Source organism: Natrix helvetica (genome assembly GCF_964273705.1).
Source record: "Natrix helvetica genome assembly, chromosome: Z".
Classification (NCBI taxonomy): Eukaryota; Metazoa; Chordata; class Lepidosauria; order Squamata; family Natricidae; genus Natrix; species Natrix helvetica.
In genome coordinates this window covers 118,643,739-118,668,751 of record NC_138554.1, presented here as the reverse complement: position 1 = coordinate 118,668,751, position 25,013 = coordinate 118,643,739, and the positions used below count along the sequence as shown (strand labels likewise).

General features: G+C 40.4%; 1 protein-coding gene across 6 annotated transcripts in view; it reads left to right on the top strand.

Moving 5' to 3' along the window:
• The first annotated feature begins 12,867 nt into the window (after window positions 1-12,867).
• Window positions 12,868-25,013, top strand: part of ARHGAP21 (Rho GTPase activating protein 21) — an 89,634-nt gene continuing 77,488 nt past the window's right edge. For 3 of the 6 annotated variants that reach the window (XM_081971484.1, XM_081971482.1, XM_081971481.1), the window contains exon 1: window positions 13,878-14,414. In XM_081971484.1, the coding sequence (XP_081827610.1) occupies window positions 14,235-14,414 (180 nt within the window). In that variant the 5' untranslated portion in view covers window positions 13,878-14,234. Of the gene's footprint in view, window positions 13,457-13,877; window positions 14,415-25,013 lie in introns of those variants that run through there. The other 3 variants (XM_081971485.1, XM_081971487.1, XM_081971483.1) reach the window with 2 other exon arrangements.

The window sequence follows — 25,013 nt, the reverse complement described above, 5'->3', positions numbered from 1 at the left end:
CTGATCGACAAGCTCAGTGTCTTAATCACACTGAGCCTCCATGTCCTATACTTTATGAGGAATAAAAATCCCAACATGGATATTAGGGAATAATTCCAATTGAAATGGACGGACATAAGTAAATGGCTAGGATTATTCAAAGGCTATGCTTACATAATTAGAATGGGCTTACATCACATTCTGATCTAAAAACAAATGACTACATTAAGAATTAGCACGTGATACAAATCTGATCTTAATGTTAGTGATTAACTGAGGGATACAAGATACAAGTAGACTTGATTTACAATTGGGACCAGAATTTATGTTGCTAAGCAAGGTGGTTAAGTGAGTCACACCCAATTTTACAACCATTTTTTTGCCAGTATTACTAAGAAAATCAATGCAATTGTTAAGAGAATGATCATAGATTCAATTGCCACTTATAAAAATGTACAAAAAGCCAACCGGCACAAAAGCTTTGGAATTCTTTCTAACCCTTTCAATAGTCATTAATAGTTGTCACCAGAGGACAGTGCATTTTCTTCTTTGCAATTTTCTTCTTGCATGCCTTAGGGTTTGCCTCATATTGCATATATGTGTGTAGGCATAAGTGTGCAGGCACAGGGAAACTGCATATCCACTGCTCTGGGTTACACAAGCAGGAGAAACAGAACTTGGAATGGAAGAGTCAGCAACATTCCAAGCAACTACCTAACTTTCTCCCAAGGAGATGCAGTCGGGATATTTTCCTAGAATATTTTCCCTAATTGGATCTGACCCATTTTCAAATATAATGATTCTTTCACTGGCTTATCCTTTCCTTCATAGTAAATTTGGTCCCAGTCTGTTTAATTTTTCTAGAGCTAACTCACAGATATAACTTCAAGTTCCTTTATGTTAATTTCTTCCCAACATCTGAGTTGGAAAAAAACAAACAAAAATATGTTTTGAATAAGTTTAATTTAGCATATACTGTTCGATATTAAAGATATCAGATCTGAGCTGCAAAAGTCCAGTTGACCCTAGATCGGGGGTGTCAAACTCTATTTCATTGAGGGCCACATCAGCGTTGTGTTTGGTCTCAGGGGGCTGGGGTGGGCATGGCCTGGGTGGGTGTGGCCACTTGTGTTGGGGGTGCCTGTGGTGGCCCGAGCACTCTGCCAGTGAAAACAGGCTCTTTAGCTCTTTTTGGCTATGACAACCTCTTGCAACCCTCTGCCAGCAAAAATGGAGCTTGGGAGGGCTGCCCATGGTCCTCGTGAGCTCCATTTTTGGCTACGACATCCTCCTGAAACCCTCCTGTCAGTGATAGCCCCCTCCAATCCTCTGCCAGTGAAAATGGAACTTGGGGTGCTGCATGCCATTTTCGCTGGTAGAGGCACCACGGGCCTTTGCTGTTTCTAGGGCAGCCCCATGGACCATATCTAAGCATCATGTGGGCCAGATCTGGCCCGTGGGCCTCGAGTTTGACACCTCTGCCCTAGATAGTAGCAAAGATCTGGTAGCTTAATTAAGGAAAAGATAGAAACTATTCTGAAGATAGCGAAGTACTGGTGTTTGTTATACAATTGTTGCAAATTTGGATGATCATCAACAATCATATTGATGAAATTCTTATTAATCTGTGTGTGATTCACAGATTACCCCATTTTATAAAACAAGAATTATCCTTAATTTCTTTCTTGGGTTTGAAAAATAATTTAATGCAATTCTCATTGGCTTTGATTTTATTCTCTTCTACTTTAAGGCAAGATAATCTTCTTCCTGCTTTATTTAAAAAACAAATTTCTCCTTAATCTTCAAGTATTAAATGAATGGGTCCAAGCAATGTATCTGCAGTTAAAAGATGACTGCTCATCTCCTGGAAAAAATAAATGACTGACTGCTTCCCAAAACCCATATACCAGAAAAACACTATCATTGTCTAACACTATTTAGGATAAGACAAAGGATGGTTTTTCTTGAGTTTAACCTGTTTCCCTGAAAATAAGACCTCCCCGGATAATAAGCCCAATCGAGCTTTTGAGCGCATCCGCTAAAATAAGCCCTCCCAAAAAATAAGCCCGCACCAAAAATATTGCAACACAGCAGCAGCCATGAGGTGACCATGCTCACTGATCTCCTGCACCTCAAAAATAATAAGACCTCTGCAAAAATAAGGCCAAGCATTTATTTTGGGGGTCAAAAGAAAATAAGACCCTGTCTTATTTTTGGGAAAACATGATAGGTAGTCCTCAATCTACAACTGTTTGCTTAGCAGCCATTCAAAATTACAGTGGCACTGAAAAAAAAAAGTATAACCAGTCTTATACTTACAATCATTGCAACATTCCCACAGTCACAGGATCAAAATTCAGATGCTTGGCTAATAGCATGAATTTAGTATGATTGCAGAGTTCTGGAGTCATATAATCACAATTTACGACCTATGGAGCCAGCTTTTGACAAGCAAAGTCAAATGAGGAAGTTGGATTCACGTAACAACTTCAGTAATTCAAACTGTGAACAAAAGGTTGTAAAATTGAACATAACTTCTTTAACAACCGCCTTGCTTAGCAATCAAAATTCTAGTACGAAATGTGGTTATAAATCAAGAACCACCTGTAGTCAGGTGGGGTGAGATATGTTCTTTGGATTTGGTTATATTTATTTATTTATTTATTACTTGAACTTATTAGTCGCCCCCTCTCCCCACAGGGACTCGGGGCGACGTACAAAAGTATTATATAGCGTACAGAGGAGGTAAGAATAAATAAATAAGTTACAATACCTAAAAAAGTTAAAACCCCAGTGAAATTAACCCTTAAAAACTAAAATTACCAATTAAAAATGCCCTGGGCTGGAGAGGTTGTAGTATTATGCCAGGTCAGCTAGTCGAAACAGGTAGGTTTTCAGCTTCATACGGAAGGAGCGAAGGTCGGTTGTTGTCCTGATGTCTGGGGGGAGGTCATTCCAAAGGGTGGGGCCCACTACAGAGAAGGCCCTACTCCTGGGCGCTGCCCTCTGGCACTCTCTGGAGGATGGCACCCGGAGTAGTCCCTCTCTGTGTGAGTGGACGGGTCGCAGGGATGTATGGGGCAGGACGCGATCCCGCAGGTAACTAGGCCCTGTGCCATGGAGCGCTTTGAAGGTGGTAACCAGCACCTTGAAGCGCACCCGGTAGGCCACAGGAAGCCAGTGCAGCTCGCGCAGGATAGGTGTTATATGGGAGAACCTCGATCTCCCCATAATTACCCGCGCGGCTGCATTCTGGACCAACTGCAGTCTCTGGGTGCACCTCAAGGGGAGCCCCATGTAGAGAGCATTACAGTAGTCCAGGCGAGACGTCACCAGCGCGTGAGTGACTGTGCGCAAGGCCTCCCGGTCCAAAAGGGGCCGCAACTGGCACACCAGGCGAACCTGGTGGAACGCCCCCCTCGCCACGGCTGCCACATGATCTTCCATAGACAGCCGGGCATCAAGGAGGACGCCCAAATTGCGTGCCCCTTCCACCGGGGCTAATTGATCATCCCCGATGGCCAGCGATGGCATATGCTGGTTGAACCGGGAAGCCGGAAGCCACAGCCACTCTGTCTTGGAGGGGTTGAGCCTGAGCCTGTTGTCATCCATCCAGACCCGTACGGCTTCCAGACACCGGGACATCACTTCAACAGCCTCGTTGGGGTGGTTTGGGGTGGAAATGTACAGCTGAGTGTCATCAGCGTACAGATGGTATCCCACCCCAAAACCACGGATGATCTCGCCCAGCGGCTTCATATATATGTTGAACAGGAGAGGAGAGAGGATCGACCCCTGTGGGACCCCACAAGTGAGGGGCCTCGGGGTCGACCTCTGCTCCCCTGTCAACACACATTGCGTCCGGCCAGAGAGGTAGGAGCGGAACCACCGCAATACGGTGCCCCCGATCCCCAACCCCTCCAGACGGCGCAATAGGATACCATGGTCGATGGTATCGAAGGCCGCCGAGAGGTCTAATAGGACAAGGATGGAGGAACAACCCCCATCCTTTGCCCTCCAGAGATCATCCACCAACGTGACCAAGGCTGTCTCCGTGCTGTGACCGGGTCGGAAGCCGGACTGGCGCGGGTCTAGATAATCAGCTTCCTCCAGGTGGCGCGGAAACTGCTGAGCCACCACACTCTCAACAACCTTCGCTAAGAAAGGAAGGTTGGAGACAGGACGGTAATTTGCTAGCTCCGTTGGGTCCAGAGAAGGCTTCTTGAGCAGATATATGTTATATATGTTATATGTTATTTTATGTTGATAAGAACATGTTAAAATAATCCCATAGATAACTGCTATGTATAAAAAAGAAAAGTAAAAAAATCCCTGGTGGTTTTAAGGACATTGGATTATTTTTAATGAATGAAAACATTTTACAAAGCACTTTTTTTACTTATTTGAAGTACCACTATTTACAGTATTTCCTTCTTCCTTGTTTATTTAGGATTATGGGTTTCTTTTACCTTCCCAAATACTAAATTCGAAAGAAAAAAGTCTAGAATTTATTTTACTTTAGTTGGAGAGAAGTGGGATTCCTATGCTTGTACTTCTTGTGGATACAATCATACAGACGCAAGACACAAATTCATTGTTTCCTCCCCCCCCCTCTCTGTAAAGGCCTGATGTACTATGACTGCCAGATACACATTGGAAAAAATGCAGAATTATTAGTGTTTTTCTTTACCTCTGTTTAATGCTTGTTACAGTTTCACTGACTGTAGAGAGAAAAACTACCGTGCCATCCTTCCTATCCATGCCCTCTATTAACCTTGCCTAGCCCTAACCTATCAGCAAATCCTAGATTGTAGGACAAAAGATACTAAGTTCAGAGATGTGGCTGGTCATTTAATTTGGCCAAATGAGGGTATCTGCAACTATGTAGTGCCCAGGTTTTGTTTAATTTGTCTTCTATTCTGTTTTCTCCAGGTATTGCCACCTCCACTATCCGGATTTCTCTGTCATTCTTATTGATAATTGTTAAATCTGGGGTGTTATGTGGCAAGTGTCTGTCTGTTTAAAGTCTGAAATTCCACAGCTTCTCCATTTTCTATTATCTATTTCATGGACCCATCAATTCTTGCTCACAGGCAAATGGCATTTCTTCCAATGCACCGTTGTTGCTACTTTGTCATGCTGTTGTTTGTAGTTGGTCTGTCTAAAAAACTTGCAGCAGCTAACCAAGTGGTCCACCGTTTCTTTAGCTTCTTTACGGTATTGGTTCTCTATTGCTCTCTTTTCAATTCTGGATTTCCATGCATTTGTTTTTAAGACTTGTTCTTATGCAGCCAAGATCAGCTTCTCTGACTCTTCTTTCAACTTTCCTCCTCTTAGCCATTTCAGTTCCTTTTATTATCTGCTTTGCTTCCTGTTTTTTTTTTTTATGTTCATGTAATACCAAAGAGATAAATGGGCACGGTGCTCAGTGGCTAAGATACTGAGCTTGTCGGTCAGAAAGGTCAGCAGTTTGGCAATTCAAATCTGTAGTGCCACATAATGGAGTGAGCTCCCGTTACTTGTCCCGGCTTCTGCTAACCTAGCAGTTCAAAGGCATGTAAAAATACAAGTAATAAAATAGGGACCACCTTTGGTGGAAAGGTAACAGTGTTCCATGCACCTTGGCGTTTAGGCATGCCAGCCACATGACCACAGAGAGCCCTACAGACAACCCTGGCTCTTCGGCTTTGAAATTGAAATGAGCACTGCCCCCTAGAGTTGGGAACATATGCACTTATGTGTGAGGGGAACCTTTACCTTTATCCAATACCAAAGGCAATTTTTCCAAAAATCAAGTGGACTTTCTTGTTTTCTTTTTCTGTGAAAATATTTAGCTTCTCATCCAAGAAGCTTTTCCAGGTCTGATACTTTGTCATCATTTTTCTGGTCTTCCTATACAGTGCTTTTAATTCTGCTAAAATCCAGTCCACTATTCTAACAGTGTCTAATGGCTGGAATTGCCTAGGTATTAATTGCCATAGTGGCATATTCTCCACTGAGTTTGGACTTTAAGATTTTCTTCACAGTCATGATGTATCCACTTCTAACTTTTTATATGTCAAAATAGTGCCTCCTCGGGGGATTGTTACTGTTATTATTTATTATATGCCACTGCTCTCAGAAATAAGGTGACTCCGGATGACAGTAAAAACAGAAATATAAAAGCAATTAAAATTTTAAAAAAGCTACATAAAATGTTAGAACCAACGCAACAAATCTTCCAAGGAGGGGTTCTTCTTACTTCATCAACCACCTCCAGAGGTGATTGCTCCCTCGGGGCCCCAAGCCAACCCTCAAAACCAGGTTTTTATATATTTTTCTTAGGAAAGTGGCAAATAGCAGCAACTTGATTAATCTAAAATCTCAAGATATAAAAATTCCGCACACCTACAATAGCCTTCACACCCATTATCCAAGGTCAACATCTGGAATCACAAAGGGTAAAGACTGTAAAAACCCCACAGGGTGAAAAGTCGTATTTCCTCTCAGCTCACTTTTTGAGACACAAGGTATATCTGCACACTTTCTAAAACAAAAGATGGGCCTCTCTATGATGTAACTAACTTTTTTAAAAATTTATGCCCACCTTTCATTGATATTTCTCTGTTTTGCTGTCAAATAAATTTTTCTTCCACTTCAAACAGTTATCCTGTGGTCTTTGAAAACTTAGCTTGGAATGGACCAGAATTTCTTCTTACACTGAGAAACCAAAATATAGATGGGCAAACCAAGACTTCTTGAAGAGGTAAAAGAATACCCCCTAACTCCAGAAAGAGTTCACTGCCACTATACCTTACAGCCATTATTCTTTTCAGGCTACCTTAACAGGTTCGGGAAGGTCATAGATCTAAAGAGCAGATGGCCTTGAGACCATGTCCACTTTCTCAAGTCCAAAAAATCCAAACTGTTCCTAGATAACTGTCCAAAACTCCTCCATGGGGTACTTTTCCAAACGTGCAACAAAATCAGCAACTAACTCTGAGTTAATTTAAGCTATTTTTTCCAATAGATGTTGAACAAATTCTTTTATATTCCTGCTAGAAGTTCTCCAGAACCTCTCTACTGTACAAAGAGGGCAAGTGTCATCCAAAATAGGGCAGCATGATATCAATACACCTCTCTGCAATAACAGCAGAGAGGTACTGATGCTTTGTCACCCATATCACCACAAGGTAGGCCATAATAGCAGCTCTAACTCATGTTCAATCAAGTTTGCCTTCGTTGAACACAAGGGGTGTTCTAGATCTCTCCCTTTCCTTTCATCTGCCTTAATCCTCCATGAACGGTGGGGAAGGATGGAGCCAGGGCTGTCTGAATGCATGGGCCTGATGTGCACTTGCCACGAGCATATGGGCCCCATACTAATCTGTGTATGTTAACCTTTCAGTGCATCTTGTATCACATAAATACAGCAACTGTATGGCTTATTGAGTATTATTATGTTTTTAAAGCCTCATGTATTGTTCAAATGTTTATCCTGTTGATTAGTTGTTGCTGCACAACATGTTTTTAATGTTTCACCACCGATTTTGTTGGAAGTGCCAGTAAAATAAATATATGTTTAATTTTATTGACCATTTACATTTTTTATTCCTATGAGTAGTTGTCGTACGCTGCTTTGCCCAGGACCTATAATGCTGTTAAGACAGCCCTGGGATTAGCTCCATGAGAAGAGAGAGGTCACAGGGGCATGATCTGATCTAAAGTCTTGGCTGTCCCCCTATTCCAAGCAAAGCCTTGGCTGCCCCCCTATCCCAAGCAGTGACTAATGTTTCAGATGGAAACTGAAGCAGTGACTAATGTTTCAGACAGTCAGCAAACTAGTAAAAACAACTTTCAACTCCTGAAACCCATCTGGAACTATCATTCGCTGAGAAGTGGGCCAATCTAATGGGTCCAGCCCCCCTGCAGGGGGCAGAGAATCCCATGACAATCATGGCATGACATGACAAGCTAAACATTGATTGGTCCCACAATTTCAGGTCACATAGCAGCTGATTCAACAAGAACATCAAATCAGGCATGGAGCCACTGTCACTTCTGGATGATTCTGGGATAGGTTTATGGTCATCGTAGTGTCCACTAACTCCTGAGCCACCTCAGACCTCAGTCCTAGAGAAGGCAAATTGAAATGTCTCAAGAGTACAAGTCTGGGAAACTTCATCACCAACTCTGACATGGAATCAATGAACTCAGACATGGAGATTGCTGTGTAGCAAGTAGGTTGGACTGATTAGATTCAATCCAATAACTTCAACTGACCCCTAGAATTCAACTTAATGAACAGGTTTCACATCTGGCAGCCTATGGAGAAACATTCCCAAAAGCTGTAAAGGATTACTGGATGACAATTGTTATGCCACCACTCCCCCTTTTGGATCTTGACTGATGTCATATGCAAAATCTTGATAGGGATATCTCCAAAACAACTATCTCCCTTTTTAGGAGGTGGGCATAAAAGAGAAAGATTACTTCCAGGTATTGTTTGTCCCTTCATATGATATTCAATTGTAAGAATTCTGGGAGTTGAAGTCCACATGCCTGGAAGTTGCCAAGACAGGAAAACACTGGGTTATTGTGTCTCCATCCAACATAATGAGCTACTGTTCTACTTTTTTAAATCTATCAGTCATCACTGAAAATTATAAATGAAATGTATATGTATTTAGCAATTTTATACTACTGAATGCAGAGATGAACTGAAGCACACAGGCACATAAATCTGGGTTCGAAAAATGTATATGTTAGAAAAATTACAAAAATAGATGTTGGGATATATAGTGTGCAAAGTAGGAAACGTAGCTACAAAACACATACAACGGGCTGAATACACATGAAAATTATTTATTTATTTGTTTATTTATTTTATTCGATTTATCAGTCGTGCCCTCTCCACGAAGGGACTCGTGTATATGTTTTAGAGTGACTGTGCATAGATATGCATAAAATGTGAATGGAGCAGGACCCTGCAAGCAAATATATTATACACTATGTGATGGAACTACTTGTATATACTTGCATATGGTTGCAGTATTCAGAAGGTTACTATTGGTTTGTTCAAGAAACATAAGGAATCTTGTTGCAATAAGACACTAATAAGACACTAATTCATAATGATACACCTTTTTAGAACTAGAGTTCACACTCTCATATTTTAGAAGTTTTATTATCTATATATAAGTATAAGGTAAAGGTTCCCCTCGCACATATGTGCTAGTTGTTCCCAACTCTAGGGGGCGATGCTCATCTCCATTTCAAAGCAGAAGAGCCAGTGCTGCCTGAAGATGTCTCCCTGGTCATATGACCTGCGTGACTAAATGCTGAAGGTGCACGGAACGCTGTTACCTTCCCACCAAAGGTGGTTCCTATTTTTCTATTTTTCTATTTGCATTTTTACATTTTACATTTTTGAACTGCTAGATTGGCAGAAGCTGGGATAAGTAAGGGGAGCTTATTCTGTTACGTGGCACTAGGGATTCGAACTGCCGAACTGCCAACCTTTCTGATCGACAAGCTCAGCCTCTTAGCCACTGAGTCCCTATATAGAAATATAGAAGACAAAGATGATGAACCTAAAATGCAACAAGTACAATGTATCACAATTAAATTAAATTTTAAATGCTTGCAAAACAAGCATATTGATAGTAGTAATTGATTATAATACAATCATTTGCAATGTTTTCCAGAACTTCAGAATTAACTCCAGACTTTCTCCCCACAGTTCCAGATAAGTAGAAAGGAAGATGGTTGTGGGTGTGTTTCAAATTGATTTGTGTGGAACTACATAGTACAAATGCTGACTGTATAGAAATTCCCATTGCTAAATAATATTTGTTTCTCAGGTCAAGAAATTAGCAAATCAAGCTTTTGTCCAAAAACGAACCATTTCAGAAAAGTAAATTATAGAAGGACAGCAGAGTGCAAGAAGCTGAATGTTCTCCTACTAGCTTTTGAATGCTGACAATATTACTGATTCTAGCTCTTAAATTAAGTCAGCTAGTCAAAGCCAAAAGGCTACCAAGCTGCAGAAATATTGTGGAGAGAATCTTTAGCAAGCCCAGATGCAAACCTTCTCCCTAATGTATCTTGGCAACTGTTACCAGACTTATGCACTGTACATTTCCCAGTAAGATATGTGCTGTTGTGACTATCAATGCGCTTTTATTTTTGGCAAAAATGCGAGTCTGTTTTGAAAATAATACATGAATTACATACCTTTGGTCATTTATCTGCTGAACTGAAAGCTGCAATTTTTCAACAGAAGACCTTGAAGATGAAATTCCAGTCTTAACATACTTTGAACAGGAAATAATAACAAAGAATGATGGTCCCATTATTATAGGTATAATTCATTCAGCTACATTTAGATGACTAAATACCACCAATTAATACTCGGTGTGCTTTTGAATAAATGCAGGAGGTGATGGTGGTAAATAAGGTGTTGAACTTGCACAACTAAGGCCTAGATTCAAGTCTATCCCCAGCCACTCACTGAACAAGTTACTCTGTCACACAGACCAACCAACCTTAAAGACTATTCTGGGGAAAATAGGAGAGCAATGATTTCTTTATTGATTTTATTTATTCTTTGGATTTTTATCCAGTCTTTATTACTTTATACAGTAAGTAACTCAAGGTGGTGAATGTACATAATACTCCTTTTCCTTCTATTTTTCCCCAACCTTGTGAGGTGGGTTAGACTGAGAGAGAGTGACTGACCCAGCTTTCATTCCTAAGGTGGAACTAGAACTCACAGTCTACTGGTTTTTAGCTGTAACCACTAGATTAGACTAGTTCCCCCATGGCAGCTATAGGGCAACTGTTTATGGCAGCCAGGCAACTATGGTTGCCATCTTGAGCTCCATAACAAAAGGTGGGATATCAAGCCGGAACTTATACTCTCTGTATTCATTAAAATAATTACTGAACTACATTTGCATTTCATTGCTGTACTATGCGACCTTCTATCTCATGTGCTTCAGACGTTTGTGGATTCTAGTCAATAAAATGTGCTAATATTCGCCACGTTGTATTTAATTGCAAACTTTTCCTATCTTTGAAAAGATAAATTTCTTGAAATTCAGATACACACACGCACACACGCCTGCTATGAAATGTAGTACAAGTAAAAATCATTCTCACAGCATTTCTAATCTGAGTTTTCAGTTAAAGTTTGCAAGCAAATGCACTATAGTCATTAAGTTATGAGGTGAATCAGATATTGTAAAGCATCTCTCTATTCTCCACTCCTTTTACAATGTTAAAATCTTTAAAAAGTGATATTTGATTAAGTCTAGAGGCAGACTTTAATACAGTATGTTTAGGTGGACAATTATCACCCATTACGAGTGCTTTTGAATATATGTAAGAATTAGAGGAAGGTGGAAAATAAAATGCTGAATTAGGCATGGTTTCCACAGAAGTTTGTTTTTACATTTTTTTATCAACTTTGGTTTGAGGAGCCATCCAGTTCTGCTCTTTTCTTAGCTTAAGGACACAGGAACTCTGAAAAATAATTGGGAGGACCCCGCAACTCCAACATGTGGTGTTGCTTTCTGAATTGTTAAGCTAGAGCGTTCTTGACTAGATTTTTAATGGTGTGGGGTTTTTTTATGTAAATACACCTGGTTTGTCTTGCTCTGTCAAACAGATTGGCTGAAGATGGGTGTAGTGTCCGGCAAACAATAGATGGGCATATAATTTGCCTTGCAGTCTTCTGTCTTTCTCCTCCCAGAAGAGAAATTGTTGCTTTATGTTGGAAATAGGTTTATATTTTTAAATATATATTTTTATTTTGTCTCCCCACTTCCCTCTTTCAGCAGTACATAAAGCACCTATCGCGTGGCTGACAGCTAGAGCAGACCTGGGTGCAGCTGGCACTCCTGCAAATTGCCTAGGGCAGCAGGGCAATGTAAATGCTTTGTTTACTTTTTTAAAAAAAAGTAAAATAAAACCGGTAGCTTATTTCCTCTTTATTAAGAAGTTTTGATCCCTGTCTTTTTCCTCGTGTTAAAAACAAGTGCCCTTTCCTGGCAGTCTTAGGCTTACTCGCTGTGAGGCACGTTTAGAGAATTTAAAAACAGAGTTAGGACTCCCTCGGGCAGGGAGAGGTGACTTCCGTTTGGAAAATGTAGTCAGGCGAGGTGTTGGGCAGTTTTGCCAAGGTGTTGCACAGCTGGAAAGAGTGGAGGTATTTACACTATTTTTTCTCCGGGAAGGGATTCGAACTTCGAAGCTAATCGGCCGTGAACGACTCACCGAAAAGCAACCCTCATTTGTAGAAAGCGGCAAGACTTAGAGCTGCGCGCTGGGTAGCATACCTGAGAAGGGCAATTTGGACCCCCGATTGGACTCAAGGAGGCGAGCGAAGCCTTCCCTGATCGATGACTCCCCCCACCACTCTCCCCGCTTCAGGTTGCAATCGGCCTGGGCCGGTTCAAACTGTGTGCCAAAAGCGTATGCAGCAGGCAAGACTTCCGTGTCACATGCCTGGCAGGATCGGGCAGAAAAGTTTTCGAATTCCTGAGCTTCTCCAAAGGAGCATCCGGTCCCCTCGCCAACCTGGCCCGGACCTTGCGCTCCTCCGTCGCTTGAGAAGGAAATGTCGGTCACGGGGAGGGGGCGGGAATCTTGATTTATTTCCCTGTCCTTGGACAACTTGTATATATGGGTGTCCTCCTCCCCCCTTTTCTCAATGCTTCAGACACGGGTGTATGCGTGCGTGCGCGCCCGAAGGAGGCAGCGGCAAGCGCCTCTGCTCCTCTCCGCCCTCTCGTCCCTGCGCTCGGGCTTTGCAAAGGAGGAGGAAGAGGAAGATGACGAGCCAATGCAATTAGCCTAACAAGGGACGGGCGGCAGCGGGAGCAGGCGGCGGCGGCTTTTGCCCGGGCCACTGACACATCCCCCCCCCCATTTCTTTTTATTTCCCTTTTTCTTCTCGCCGGGCGACCGGTTGAGAAAGTCCAGCAGGCTCTTTCTCTGCGCTCCCTTTTATTTTTCCTCGCAGGGATTTTTGGACAAGGATCCCTTTCCTCCCGGACCCCATTGTGAAGGCGAAGCTTGCTTAGAATTTGCGTGCTGGACAGCGCTCTTTTTAAAAAAAACATTTTTTCCCTTTTGCTCTTTTTCCCAAAAGGCAGAGACTGGGTGTTTGTTTGGTTTTTTTTGTTGTTTTTTTGCAGCTTGAGCGCTGTCCCTCTTCTTTTCTTCCAGGTGGGAGTGGCTGCACCCCTTTTCCTTGGTGCATGTGGACAGCCGTGTTTTCCATTTGCTTTTGCCTACCGCCCCACTTCCTCCCTCGGGAGCCTGTTTTTTTGCCGCGCGACAACCCCCCATACACACAGACAAACACCCCATGCTGATTTTTTCCCTCCCCCTTCTTCCATTGTAACCGGAGTCTGAAATAATGGCGAGCCGTTGGACAGTGGGGCCACTCTGGGGAAAAAGATCACCCGAAGTTCCCGAGAAATGCAACCAGGTAAGACGCCGGGCGGGCGGGCAGGCAAGGCGGGCGGCGGGGCGGTCTGGGGGCGGGGGGGGGGTCTGAACTCGATCCCAGCTGTGGGGCGGCGGGCAAAGGCTGAGGCGAGCGCCACCGCGGTGTTTATGTGGGAAGCCACGGCGGGGGCGGTTCGGTTGCAGCCGCCGCGCGCGGGGAAAGGCTCGGATTGGAGCGGCTTTAATGGCCGCCCCATCCCTGCGGGCCTGCCTGCTTCCTGCCTTCCCGTCCCGGAGTCGTTGGAGCGGCGTGTGTTGCTGCTCTCGGCCGCCCGACCCTCGAATGAGGCGGGGAGGGAGAAAGACGGCGAAAAGGGGCGGGAAAAAGGAAAAGGGAAAAAGTTTCTAGCCGAGGCGGCTCCGCTCCCCTTTCCTCCCTGCTTTCGGAAGGCTGGATGGGTTCCTGGTCCTGACAGGACGCGGAGGCCCCGGGGCAAGAGATCGGCTCTACTTTTTTCCTCGCTCGCCTCTCCCCGTTTACTCCTTTGGGGCTTGCGGGGGGGGGGGGGGTTGGGATGCCACAGCGGGACCTCCCCTTGTTGATAAAGGGAGGGAGCGCTGGCTGCTTCCAGCCCTTCGCCCGCCCTCTCTGGGAAACCCTTTTAAGAAAAGGCAGCCCCCAGACTTTCCTTTCTCTGCCTCTCCCCCCCACCCTTTTCTCTTTGTCCCATTGATCTGATAGGAGGGAGAGAGGGGGCGGTGCAGTCTTCCCCGGGGTTTTTCTCTCCCCCCCCCACTCTCTCTCGTGAAGCCCTTGAATGACACTGTTCTATTTTTCCCTCCCTCTGGTGCCTCTGTGTGTGTACAGTACACACATATTTCCTTCCCTTCTTTTTCACGAGAGCCTGCTCCAAGCAGCTTCCCGGGGCTCTCTCTCCCACCCACCATCCCGGCTCTGCTGCTGGGGATGCTGGTCCATGGATCTCACATTGGAAAAGGTGTGTATTTCTCTTGGGCATAACCGTGGAATTGCCACTTTCCAATTAGCAGGCTTGTCCTTAGAAAGCCAACGATTCCAACCCTGAATCCCAGGATCCCTGTTAGTGGCACATAGAAACATTAGATCTTTGCCAGCCGTAAGTATCACAAGTGATTCTTTTTTTTACTTAGAAATGCCACCGGAGTGTGTTTTGGATTGGCATGCCAGAATATTGTGTGGTGTCTCTGGATGCGGAGTGTGAAAGCATATGGTGCATGAACGTTTTCTCTTCCACATGTAAAGCTTTGGTTATGAATTGTGTGCATTTATTTTAGTGTATTAGGGAAGCTTGTGGAGCTGATTTATTGTGAATGTCTTCTTGAGAAATGTAATTTTCACTTTTTAAATATCGAGTTAGTTTAGGAAGGTAGCTTTAAAACACCTTCTAATGTTTTGTCCTTGGTTTACCTTGTGCTGTAATGTAAAAGTGTCAAATGGTGTTATGGTATTGTAAAGCTCATTCTTAAAAAGAGTTGCTTTCACTATAATACCTGGGCTGGGTAAGTGCTACATAGAAAATTATTACGGGAAACAGTCATTGTTTATATTTAAGACGTAGCGTTTCAAATGCTTTTACTCCCCCCCCCCTTTTTTTTTGCAAAAGGGTAATGGATTAGGTTCTTAATTCTCCAGTCCAGCCCCATGCTATTTATGTCTGAAAATATTATTAGGAAATGAAAGAGAGAGAAAAGGGCTGCTTGACTGAGATTTTATTTCTCAATAACTCTTCCACTAAGTAGAAGTTGCGGACCAGGCACTACTTATATAATCCATCTATCATTAGTATGGTAAACCATAATTAATCCCTTGCAGTTGCGGCATACAAAATAAGCAAAGTGATACCAATTAATGGAACTAGCTTGTTTTTTAAAAGGCAACTTCAAGTTTAATGGAAATTAATGGAATGTTTTTTTGGGGTCCTTTTTGGAACTGAATGTCAGTCCTTATATTCTATTTGGGGGGCAGAGATGAATATATTCTATCTTGATATATTGTGTGTTTTATTAACAATAATAACCCCTACTGATGTGCTCCAGCACTGACAGAGTTGTACATCTTTCCACCGAACTTTATGAGATCTGTATCTTGCAGTGTTGTTTTTAATATTTGTTCAGAATAAGGAAAATATTTTTTAAAAAATCCATAATCATATTTCTGGTGATGTATTTGATAGAAATAACCATCTTTTTTAAAAAATTATATCCCATATTTGGTTCAGGAAGTCACTTTTAGCGGTTCTGTACCTAAAGTTAAAAATGGAATCTCTTTGAGATGGAATGTAACTTTTTTTACTAGAATACTATAAATTTTAATTGCGGCACAGCTGAAGAAAACTATAATTGACATCCACAATAACTGAAATGATCTGTGCAGATAGTTCTAAAAAATTTACATAATGTTTGAATATATGGTTTTGGTGATATATATGGACATAAATGACAAGTAGAGCTTTTGGAATGCATTTTGAATGAATTAACTTTAGCAACTTTATACTGATGATAGAGTAATTACAAAGTAGACACCCAATGCATAATTTGAAATAATATGTTTTAATTTTGTTTTCTTTCATTGATTCATTAATGCTAACTGTGGTTCTGGTTTTGTTTTCTCCTTTAGAAGTGAATACTGAATCATAAGTAATTCCAGCTAGAGAAAGGAAAACGAGGGTCCTCTCAGTCCATGCAGTTGTTCCATTGATGAACAATGAATTGATAATTAGGCAGTATAATACTTGAACTGGTTTTATTTTGATGATAATGATACGTTTCAACAAATAGGGCACTATGGTTTTGCTGCTTTTATTCCTTGGAGTCACTTATTGAATATAAACAGGTAGCAAATATGTTTGCTTTTCACTGTACAAAGACATTTTCGTTTAGAGATTTGTTTGTACAGAAAAAAAAACCAAATTTGAAAGATCCAAAAGAAAATATTATCATTTTCCCACATATTGAAAATGGTAACAGTTGCTACACACATATTTAAAAGCTTATTATAAACAGTTTTCTAATAGAAATAACTGTACTGACCAACTTAAAATGAAATGAAAATTTATTCATGCCTTTACCTTGTATTATAAACCTTTAGTTTAATACAAATTGCTCATTTATATTGCAAAATATTAATAGGACTCTGTCTAATATTTCCTAATATTGATTTTGTCCCTCATGTAGTTTGTAATTTTTCTTTTGATTTTTTTTTGGCATCTGTTCACAATATCAAAAGAAGTAGTGTACATACACATACATCTATATGCATCAAATATATAGAACAAAAGTACTTCTGAGTATTGTTATGCAAATATTATGGTCCTATAATGTAGTCTGCTCAGAGTGTGGCAGCTTCTTAAAACATTATGAATCAACAATATTTTATTTATGAATATAACTCATAAACTTTAAACTTCATGGCTTACTATTGTATATGTGATTCTTGCCTTCAAACACAATCCCATAGTAATTATTGCAGGCAATATCTTATTGCATCTTGCATTTGATGAGAATAAGTTTTAAGAAAGGAATTGTAATCCACCTGAACAAAATAATAGCGCTATTGAAATAATATCTATTATCAGTGTTGGATTTGTTAAGAAATTAATGATACAATAAAATCAAATTGTATTCATGTAGTTTTGCCTTTGTTGTAGGAATTGTTGCTTCAAATGTAAGATTTATTAATGTCTTTAGGGATTGTTATCTTCTTCTTGTGCCATATCCGTCATTGGACATTGGCAATCATGTTGGCGATTCTATTTTTATCAACAACCGCACAAAAAAGTGCTTTTGAGTTTTGTCTAAACCAGTCTCTTAGAATTTGAAGCCATGATGTTCTTCTTCTAGACCTCCTGTGCCTTCAATCCTTTCTTGCTATGGGGTCTTTTATTCAAGTGTTGAATGCATCTTACAGTATGGGGAATTATGTGTTAATTTTTTTTCATTTCAATATTGTACTCTAATATAGGTGTGTGTGTGTATGTGTGTGATTTAAAGCTGTATACACTTCCATACCCAAACATATAATGCATATACACAAGGCTAAAGATTTTCAAATTGATCATATGTGTATTTACTCGGGATTTGCTCTCTCTCTAGATTTAGTAAGATACATGTTCATAAATAGATTGCAAACTTATTAATAGAGAAATATCGGGAATACAGAGGACAGGAGCTTGAACATGGTTGTTTCTAATTTGTGAGTATTAAAAAACTATTCAAGTGAGTTTGTATTTTTAAAGCCTCACCAAGGCTGGTCTCATTGATTTAAGCTGCAACTTGAAAAAAGTCAAAATGGTAATAGCGTTGGGCCTCCAACTTAAAAACCTTATTCTTTGTTCCCAGGTCAATTACTGGTAAACCAATTTATATCCTGGATTTATTTCCAAATGAAGCATGAATGTGGCATGTACCCTGAAGACCTGTCTGAGTGAGATGATGGGGATGGGATGGAGTTAATCTTTTGTAGCTGTTCTCTCCAGGTTACTCCATGGTATAGGTAAATTAGGAATGGAAATCTGAGAGGTGGACTTATTCTGATCTGTACAGAATTCATATTTCTGAACAGATGTGACATCTGACAGTTTGCCAGTTTTGGATGGATGATGCTATTTTCGGATGTCCAGAAAAGATACCATCTGGGTGTAGAAATGCTGTATAACATATCTTTTTGAGCAAGCTAAGGTGATCTTTTTGGTAATCTTGCCCAGTCAGGACAGTCAAGATTTCTTGTCCTCAGCTGCTCCTGACTGGGCAAGTTCATCATAAAGATGAGAGCCCTCTCTGAGAACCACGGTATTAGTACAAGGATACACACACACACACACACACACACACACACAAAAACACACATATATATTAAGATGCTATATCTACCATCTTAATATGATAGATCCCTGTGTGACTGTTGTCATGGTTACCCAGTTTCCTAGGTCAATTTTAGATTGTTGGTATAAGAACAGTGTAATGGTAGGTACCGGTTAAAATGGTGTTTAATGGAACCAGATAATTTTGTTAATGTGCTTAAGGAATTTCCCATAATATTTGTGTGTCATGCTGTCTTTGTCTGGCTGCTCTGTGGAGGGAGGGGGGGAAGAAGCATCCTTGCACAAACTGATTCACAATGGTTTATTAGTTTATCAACGTATAGGGTACAAAGAAAAATAAAAATAATAGGAAAATAAATGAAGAAAAAGAGAAGAGAAGAGCAGGGTACAAGGGAAAAGAAAATGCATTGACTTCCAACTTTTTTTAGCGAAGTACAATAATGTAAGAACATACAGCCTCAAGTTTTTCCTTTTACAAAATAATGTACCATATTTTTCGGACTATAAGACGCACAAGTCTATAAGACGCACCAAGATTTCAAAGAGGTAAGTAAGAAAAAAAAGATTTGGTCCTCCCCGGCACCCAGGAGCACTCTGCAGACTTCAGCAGGTCAGAGGGAAGGCAAAAACGCCCGTTTTTGCAAAAAAATGGACAGAAAACAAGCCATTTTTCACAAAAACTGAGGCGTTTTTGCCTTCCCTCAGTCCTGTTGAAGCCTGCAGAGTGCTTCTGGAGGTAGGCAAAAATGCCTCCATTTTTGCAAAAAACAGCTTGTTTTTCACCTGTTTTTCACAAAAATGCGGACATTTTTGTCTTCCCTCAGCCTTGCTGAAGCCTGCAGAGTGCTGTTGGGGGCTGGGGGAAGACAAAAACGTCTCCATTTTTGCAAAAAACCGGCCCATTTTCGCAAAAACGGGATGCGGGAGTGGGGCTTTGGGAGGCCAAAAGTGGCTGCATTCGGTGTATAAGATGCACCAACATTTCAACACTCTTTTGTGGGGGGAAAGGTGTGTCTTATACTCCCAAAATGCGGTATACTATTTCTATAACAGCAATCAGCAAATCCAAAATCAGTTTAATTTTTTTTTACCTCAAGCACAAAATCCAGAAGCAATTTCTAAATAGAAAGAAAATTGGTTGTATCCTTTCCTTTAATTAAAGCAGTCAATTTAGTTATTTCTGCTAACTCTTTGCAGCCAATCATCCATTGTGGGAATTAAGGTATCATTCCACTTTTGTGCATAGAACATTCTTGCTGTTATCAGCATATATAACATTAAAGTTCCAATCTTTTTTTCAAAATCTTTGTCCATTAGCCTAAAAGAAAAGTCTCTGGTTTTACCTTTATATTCACTTTAATAATCTAGATGTGAATCCTATTCCAATATTTCTTTGCTTTAGCACAAGTACACTATAAATGATAAAAACTTCCTTTTTACATTTACATTCCCAACATACATTTGAAGGTGCTTTGTACATTTTTGACAATTTATCTAGTGTTACATACCAACAGTAGAAAAATTTTAAATTATAATTTAATGTGAATTTTGAATCCTTCCTTTACATGTTTCCCATTGTTCAACTATTAAATTATGTCCAAAATTCTTTTCCCATTGAATCATATTCATTCTCCAAATTCAATTTCAATAACAATTTATAAACCTTAGCAATAATATGTTCATCATTACCATATAACACAAATAGTCTCAACTTACAACCACAATTGGGCCCAACATTTATGTTGTTAAGTGAAACATTTGTTAAGTGAGCTTTGCCCCGTTTTATGACCTTTCTTGCCACAGTTGTTAAGTGTATCACTGCAGCTTTTAAGTTAATAACACAATTTGTCAAGTGAATCCTGCTTCCCTATTGACTTTGCTTGTCAGAAAGTCACATAAGGTGATCATGTGAAACCAGGATACTGCAATCATCATAAATGTGAGTCAGTTGCCAAACATCTGAATTTTGATCATGTGGCCATGGGGATGCTGCAACCATCATAAGTGTGCAAATGGTCATAAACCACTTTTTTCAATCCTTTTTAATTTTGAATGGTCACTAAATTTAAATCTTTCGTTCGATTGTAAATATGTAAGCCAGTGGTGGGCAAGTCCTTTTAATTTCAGCTCCTCTTTGGGTTTGAGGGTAGGTTCACCATAATTAAAAAAATATTATTTGATCATAAGTCCACCAGTTTGGCCTCATCAACATTTCTTTTCTTTAAAAAGCCTTCCACATCCAAAGAGGCATCTTCGCAGGGAATGTTATATTTATATTTATTTCAGACCCTCAGGATGGCATGTCAAACAAAGTGAATGTTGAAATTAATGTTTACTCTTATCTTATCATTTCATAAATAGGCTCTGCTGCCCAATTTTTTTTAGAGTCTTAAATTCTTATTGTGCCGCAGTAGGGACAGTGGAAGTGATTATAATAGACTTTGTTTAGTAACCATAATTGGGACTGGCAACTCATTCATTAAGTGAAGCTGTCACTAAGTTAAACTGTGGTTGTGCTTATCATCTTACTTCAGCTTGCCTTACAGGCCTGTGGAGTTTGTTAATGTGAAGGTTGTTTGCAGGTTACTTTTTCAACACTTTCAGTTATTTTATAATACAGCTGCTAAGCAGTTTTAAACTGTTTAGCAACTTTACTGTTTCAGATCCCTCAACATAGAATAATGCAGTATAGTTTTAACGTGTTATATTTGAAACATAACATCCATCAAAATATTTGAGAATAGAATATAGAACAATCTATGTGGGCAGAATTAATTATATTTGCCTTAACGTGGACTCCAGTGTTAGGGGAGAATATAGAAACTTAACTTCAACCACAACTTGTCCTGTTGCTTTGATTTTTTTCTCAGCCTATTGACCTCAAGTATGTGGACAGGCTAGGTGGAAAAATTGGAGGCTAACTTTTTCTTTGACCTCCACAGAAGACTAGAAGATTTCACTTAAAATTTATTTCTTGATTCAGGACACCTAACAATTATAAGCCAGTTTCAGCTGTTTTTGGAAAAGTTAATAAAAAAGTGATAGTTTCATAGTTTCCGAAATAACTGAAAGATATTTGAAATGATTTAAATCGGGGATACGGTGGCTATCATATATGAAAAAAGAGAACTTTAGTAAAATTCAGAACCATCAGTAATAGTATTTTTTGGGACGTAAGATGCAATTTTATAATGGAATTGGGGCTTTATTCAGAAAATGCTATTGTTGGGGCTACTGTATGTAGATAGTGTTGTAGAGCTATTATATAGCATCCCTGCCCTACAGGGATTCATCTTATTTCCAGGGATCGTCAACATTTACATGAGGTGAGCTAGTGTTTTGGAGTGGGTAATACAGGTAATTCTCAAGATACAATTGTAGCAGAGCCTGCCCATTACGGGTGCATGTCATGATCGGCGTTAAGTGAAATGTCTCACTTAATGATTCCCCCGTCCTTGCTCTTTCCAGTGAATCGTTAAAAGAACGTGCAAGTCATTAAGTGGAGCATGGAGTGTCTCAAGGGCAGGGAGACCTGATCCAGGCCCAGGCCCGCTTGTACCAGTCGTCCTTGGCCTTCTCACTCAAGACATCCTGTGCTCTGCTTTCTGCCCACATCACCCACAGGCCTTTTCTCACTCCCACTGGATCTCCCCAAGCCTCAGGCCTGATTTCCACCAGGCCAAATAACCCCCTTCTGGCTTACCTTTTGAAAGGCTCCAAGGCCTTCCAGAGTCCTGGAGTTGCTCGTTTCAACATAGGGCCATGTGGCACAATTCCAAAGCGGCAGTGATATTTACAGCTACCAGAATGCAATTCAACTGTTGGAAAAATGGCGGCTGCTTCCAGAATAATGTTGTGTGCTGAGGGACAAAACAACTCATTCTACTTTGTTAATGCAATCTGCATAGTCTTTCAGAAACTTCTGGGCCTTAAAAGGCTGTGCCAACTGTTAGCAAAGTAACGGTCCGCTTTGTCCCTCAGTGGCTTGGGGCAACTTAAGAAGCAGCTGCTATGCTTCCACTGGCTAAATTGCACCCCTATTTCCAGAATTACTCCATGCAGCCTTGGGACAAATGAATTCATTTTGCTACCTTAATGAGGTTGCACTGCGCTGTAGAGAGCTTCTGAACACTACAGAAAACGTCTGCAGGCTTGCACAACTGATTAAGGCAGAAAAATGGAGCAGTTTGTCCCTGGTTGTCCAGCAGCAACCTGGAAGCAACTGCTGTTTTGTCCCTCCTGCTTGTGAGCAAGGAAAAATAGTGGCCGCAACACAAACTGCTCCATTTTGCTAACTTAACTAGGTTGCACAATGCTTCAGCAAACTTCTAAAGTTTAAATTTTTATTAGGTTATAAAATAAAATACAAAAGTAAATGGAAATATATAGTGGGGGGGGGAGAGAAAGGGAGAGAAAAGGGTGAGGAAAAACTGGGGAAAAGAAAAGAAGAAACATTGACTTCCGACTCCCTTTGTTGCAGTAAAAAAAAAGCATTAGCATCAAACTACAACTTTTTGTTTTTCCATGCTGCAGCAAGCTTCTGAAAGCTGAAAAGCTTCTGTAGCACAATGCAAGCCATGTTAACACAGCAAAAAGGAGCAGTTTGTCCCTTGCCCGTGCAGCATGATTCTGGAATTGTGCCAAAGCAACTCATTCCAGTGCTATGGAAAACTTAGCATCTCTTCAACAGGTAAGTGAAGTATGTGAGGCCTAGTGGGGAATGAATCAGGCCTAATGCGAGCGGGAAGCTGATGAGGGAGGGAAATGTTTTCAAGGACCCCATGAGGGTGGGAAGATAGGTGGGAGGTGCTGCAGTGATCCTGCATTTGGTTATAAAAACAAATATGGGGACACTACAGTGGCCAGAACTTTGGGACCAGATTGTGAGTAGCTCTTGGGGAGGGGGGGATCTGCTGTAACTTTGAACAGCTGTTAAACGATCAGTCACAAATTGAAGACTACCTGCATAAATAATATACTGATGGCATTCAACCTATTACCCCTTACTGTTTAACTCAAAGAAATCATAGATACTTTTGAATATTCGCTAAATATAATTATGGACTAAAATGTGAGTGGACAAATTATATCCAGAAAATGTAGAAGTATTCTTACAAATGGAAACTGTACTACAGTACGTTTTACATATATTGGGTAAGGTGGTGTTCCTTAAGAAAATATTCACGATCTTGGAATGACCCTCTATAAAAAAAATATAAGAAAACTTTTCAGTTTGGTATAAGGTTTCCTGCTTGAGAAGGGTATGAAATCTCCAAGATCCCTTCCAACTCTGTGATTCTGTTATCTATAATGATAACCTGTTTACTGCAATTTGAGCGTGCGTTGAGTGGCATTTCAGGCATTGTGATCAGTTTGAATGGCAGCATCTTAGAAATTGAAGGTTCTTTTGTTTGAGATTCCAGGGAGAATATACTAGCATTGACTTGTAAACTAGAGAGAATTAGGTTCAGACATAACCAAAAAATTTGCATAACTTAGAAGTTGAAATAAAGATTTCATATTATTCTTTGAGACTGCACAAGACAGAATGGTAGAATTTATGTTAATTCACAATTTAATATTTTGTCCTTAAAAGGTCAATTTTGGGTTAATTAACACTTTTTTAGTTTCTCAGTCGCATAGTTAGATTTTTTTTAAATTTTGCATTCACTGAAAAAAGTTGCCAAACCATCTGTCATTTTGAACTGCTGCTGATGCCTTTCTATTCTGAGTACGCATGCATATCCACACAGCGAGAGCACTAGGAGGCAGATGGGAAAAAAACCCACATTAAATAATCACACAAACATTGTAATTTATATTCTTGCATCATATATAGCAATACAAATATGTGATAGTGCCATCTGTATGATGATGCACCCCCAAGTTTGACATTACTTGTAGTTTCTTGCATAGGCCACTGTGAACACATGTTTTTAGTAATTCTGTACAAATTAAAATGCTACTCAATTTCAGCAAAAGGCTAGTTCTCTAATGTGTATTGAAACTTTAAGCTTTATTCTCAGTTGCCTTAATTTGCTCATCACTTTGATAAATTTCAGAAGTACGGCATTTCTTTTTGTAGTGCATTTTACTCAAGGTGCAGATATAATTTTATGTGTGAAGAAAGTTCAAGAAGTTTGTTTTGAATGATGCTTAATTAATACTGGAACAGCAAATCTGCAAAGAGACAAGGTTTAACAATTGGCTTTCTGTTTGAATAATAACAGTAACAACAACAACAATAATAATAATGTAAAGATTTCCTGTCTCATCTCCATTTCCGAAGGCACTTCTGTTGTCATGTGGCCGGCATGACTATATGCCAAAGTGCACAGAACCCTGTTACCTTCCCACCAAAATAGTACCTATTTAATATACTTGCTTTTACATTCTTTCAAACTGCTAGGTTGGCAGGAACTGGGGCAAGAACGGGAGCTCACCCCATGGTGCTTGGGTCTCAAACTGCTGATTTTCCAGTCTACAAACCCAGCATCTTAACCACTATGCCACCATGCCCCCTCAGTTTGAATATTAAATAGTAAATGGGATTGGTATGTCATCTTAGATGAATTTCTAGCAAGTATACTGCGAATACTGGCAGCTTTCTGGATAATGATAAATCAGACTTGCTATACACAGGATGTGCTTGTATCTAAAGTCTACAACAATATTAATAAATTGTTTGTATAAACAATATTCCCCCCCCCCATCTTTTTATGTGTAATTCAAGTCAGC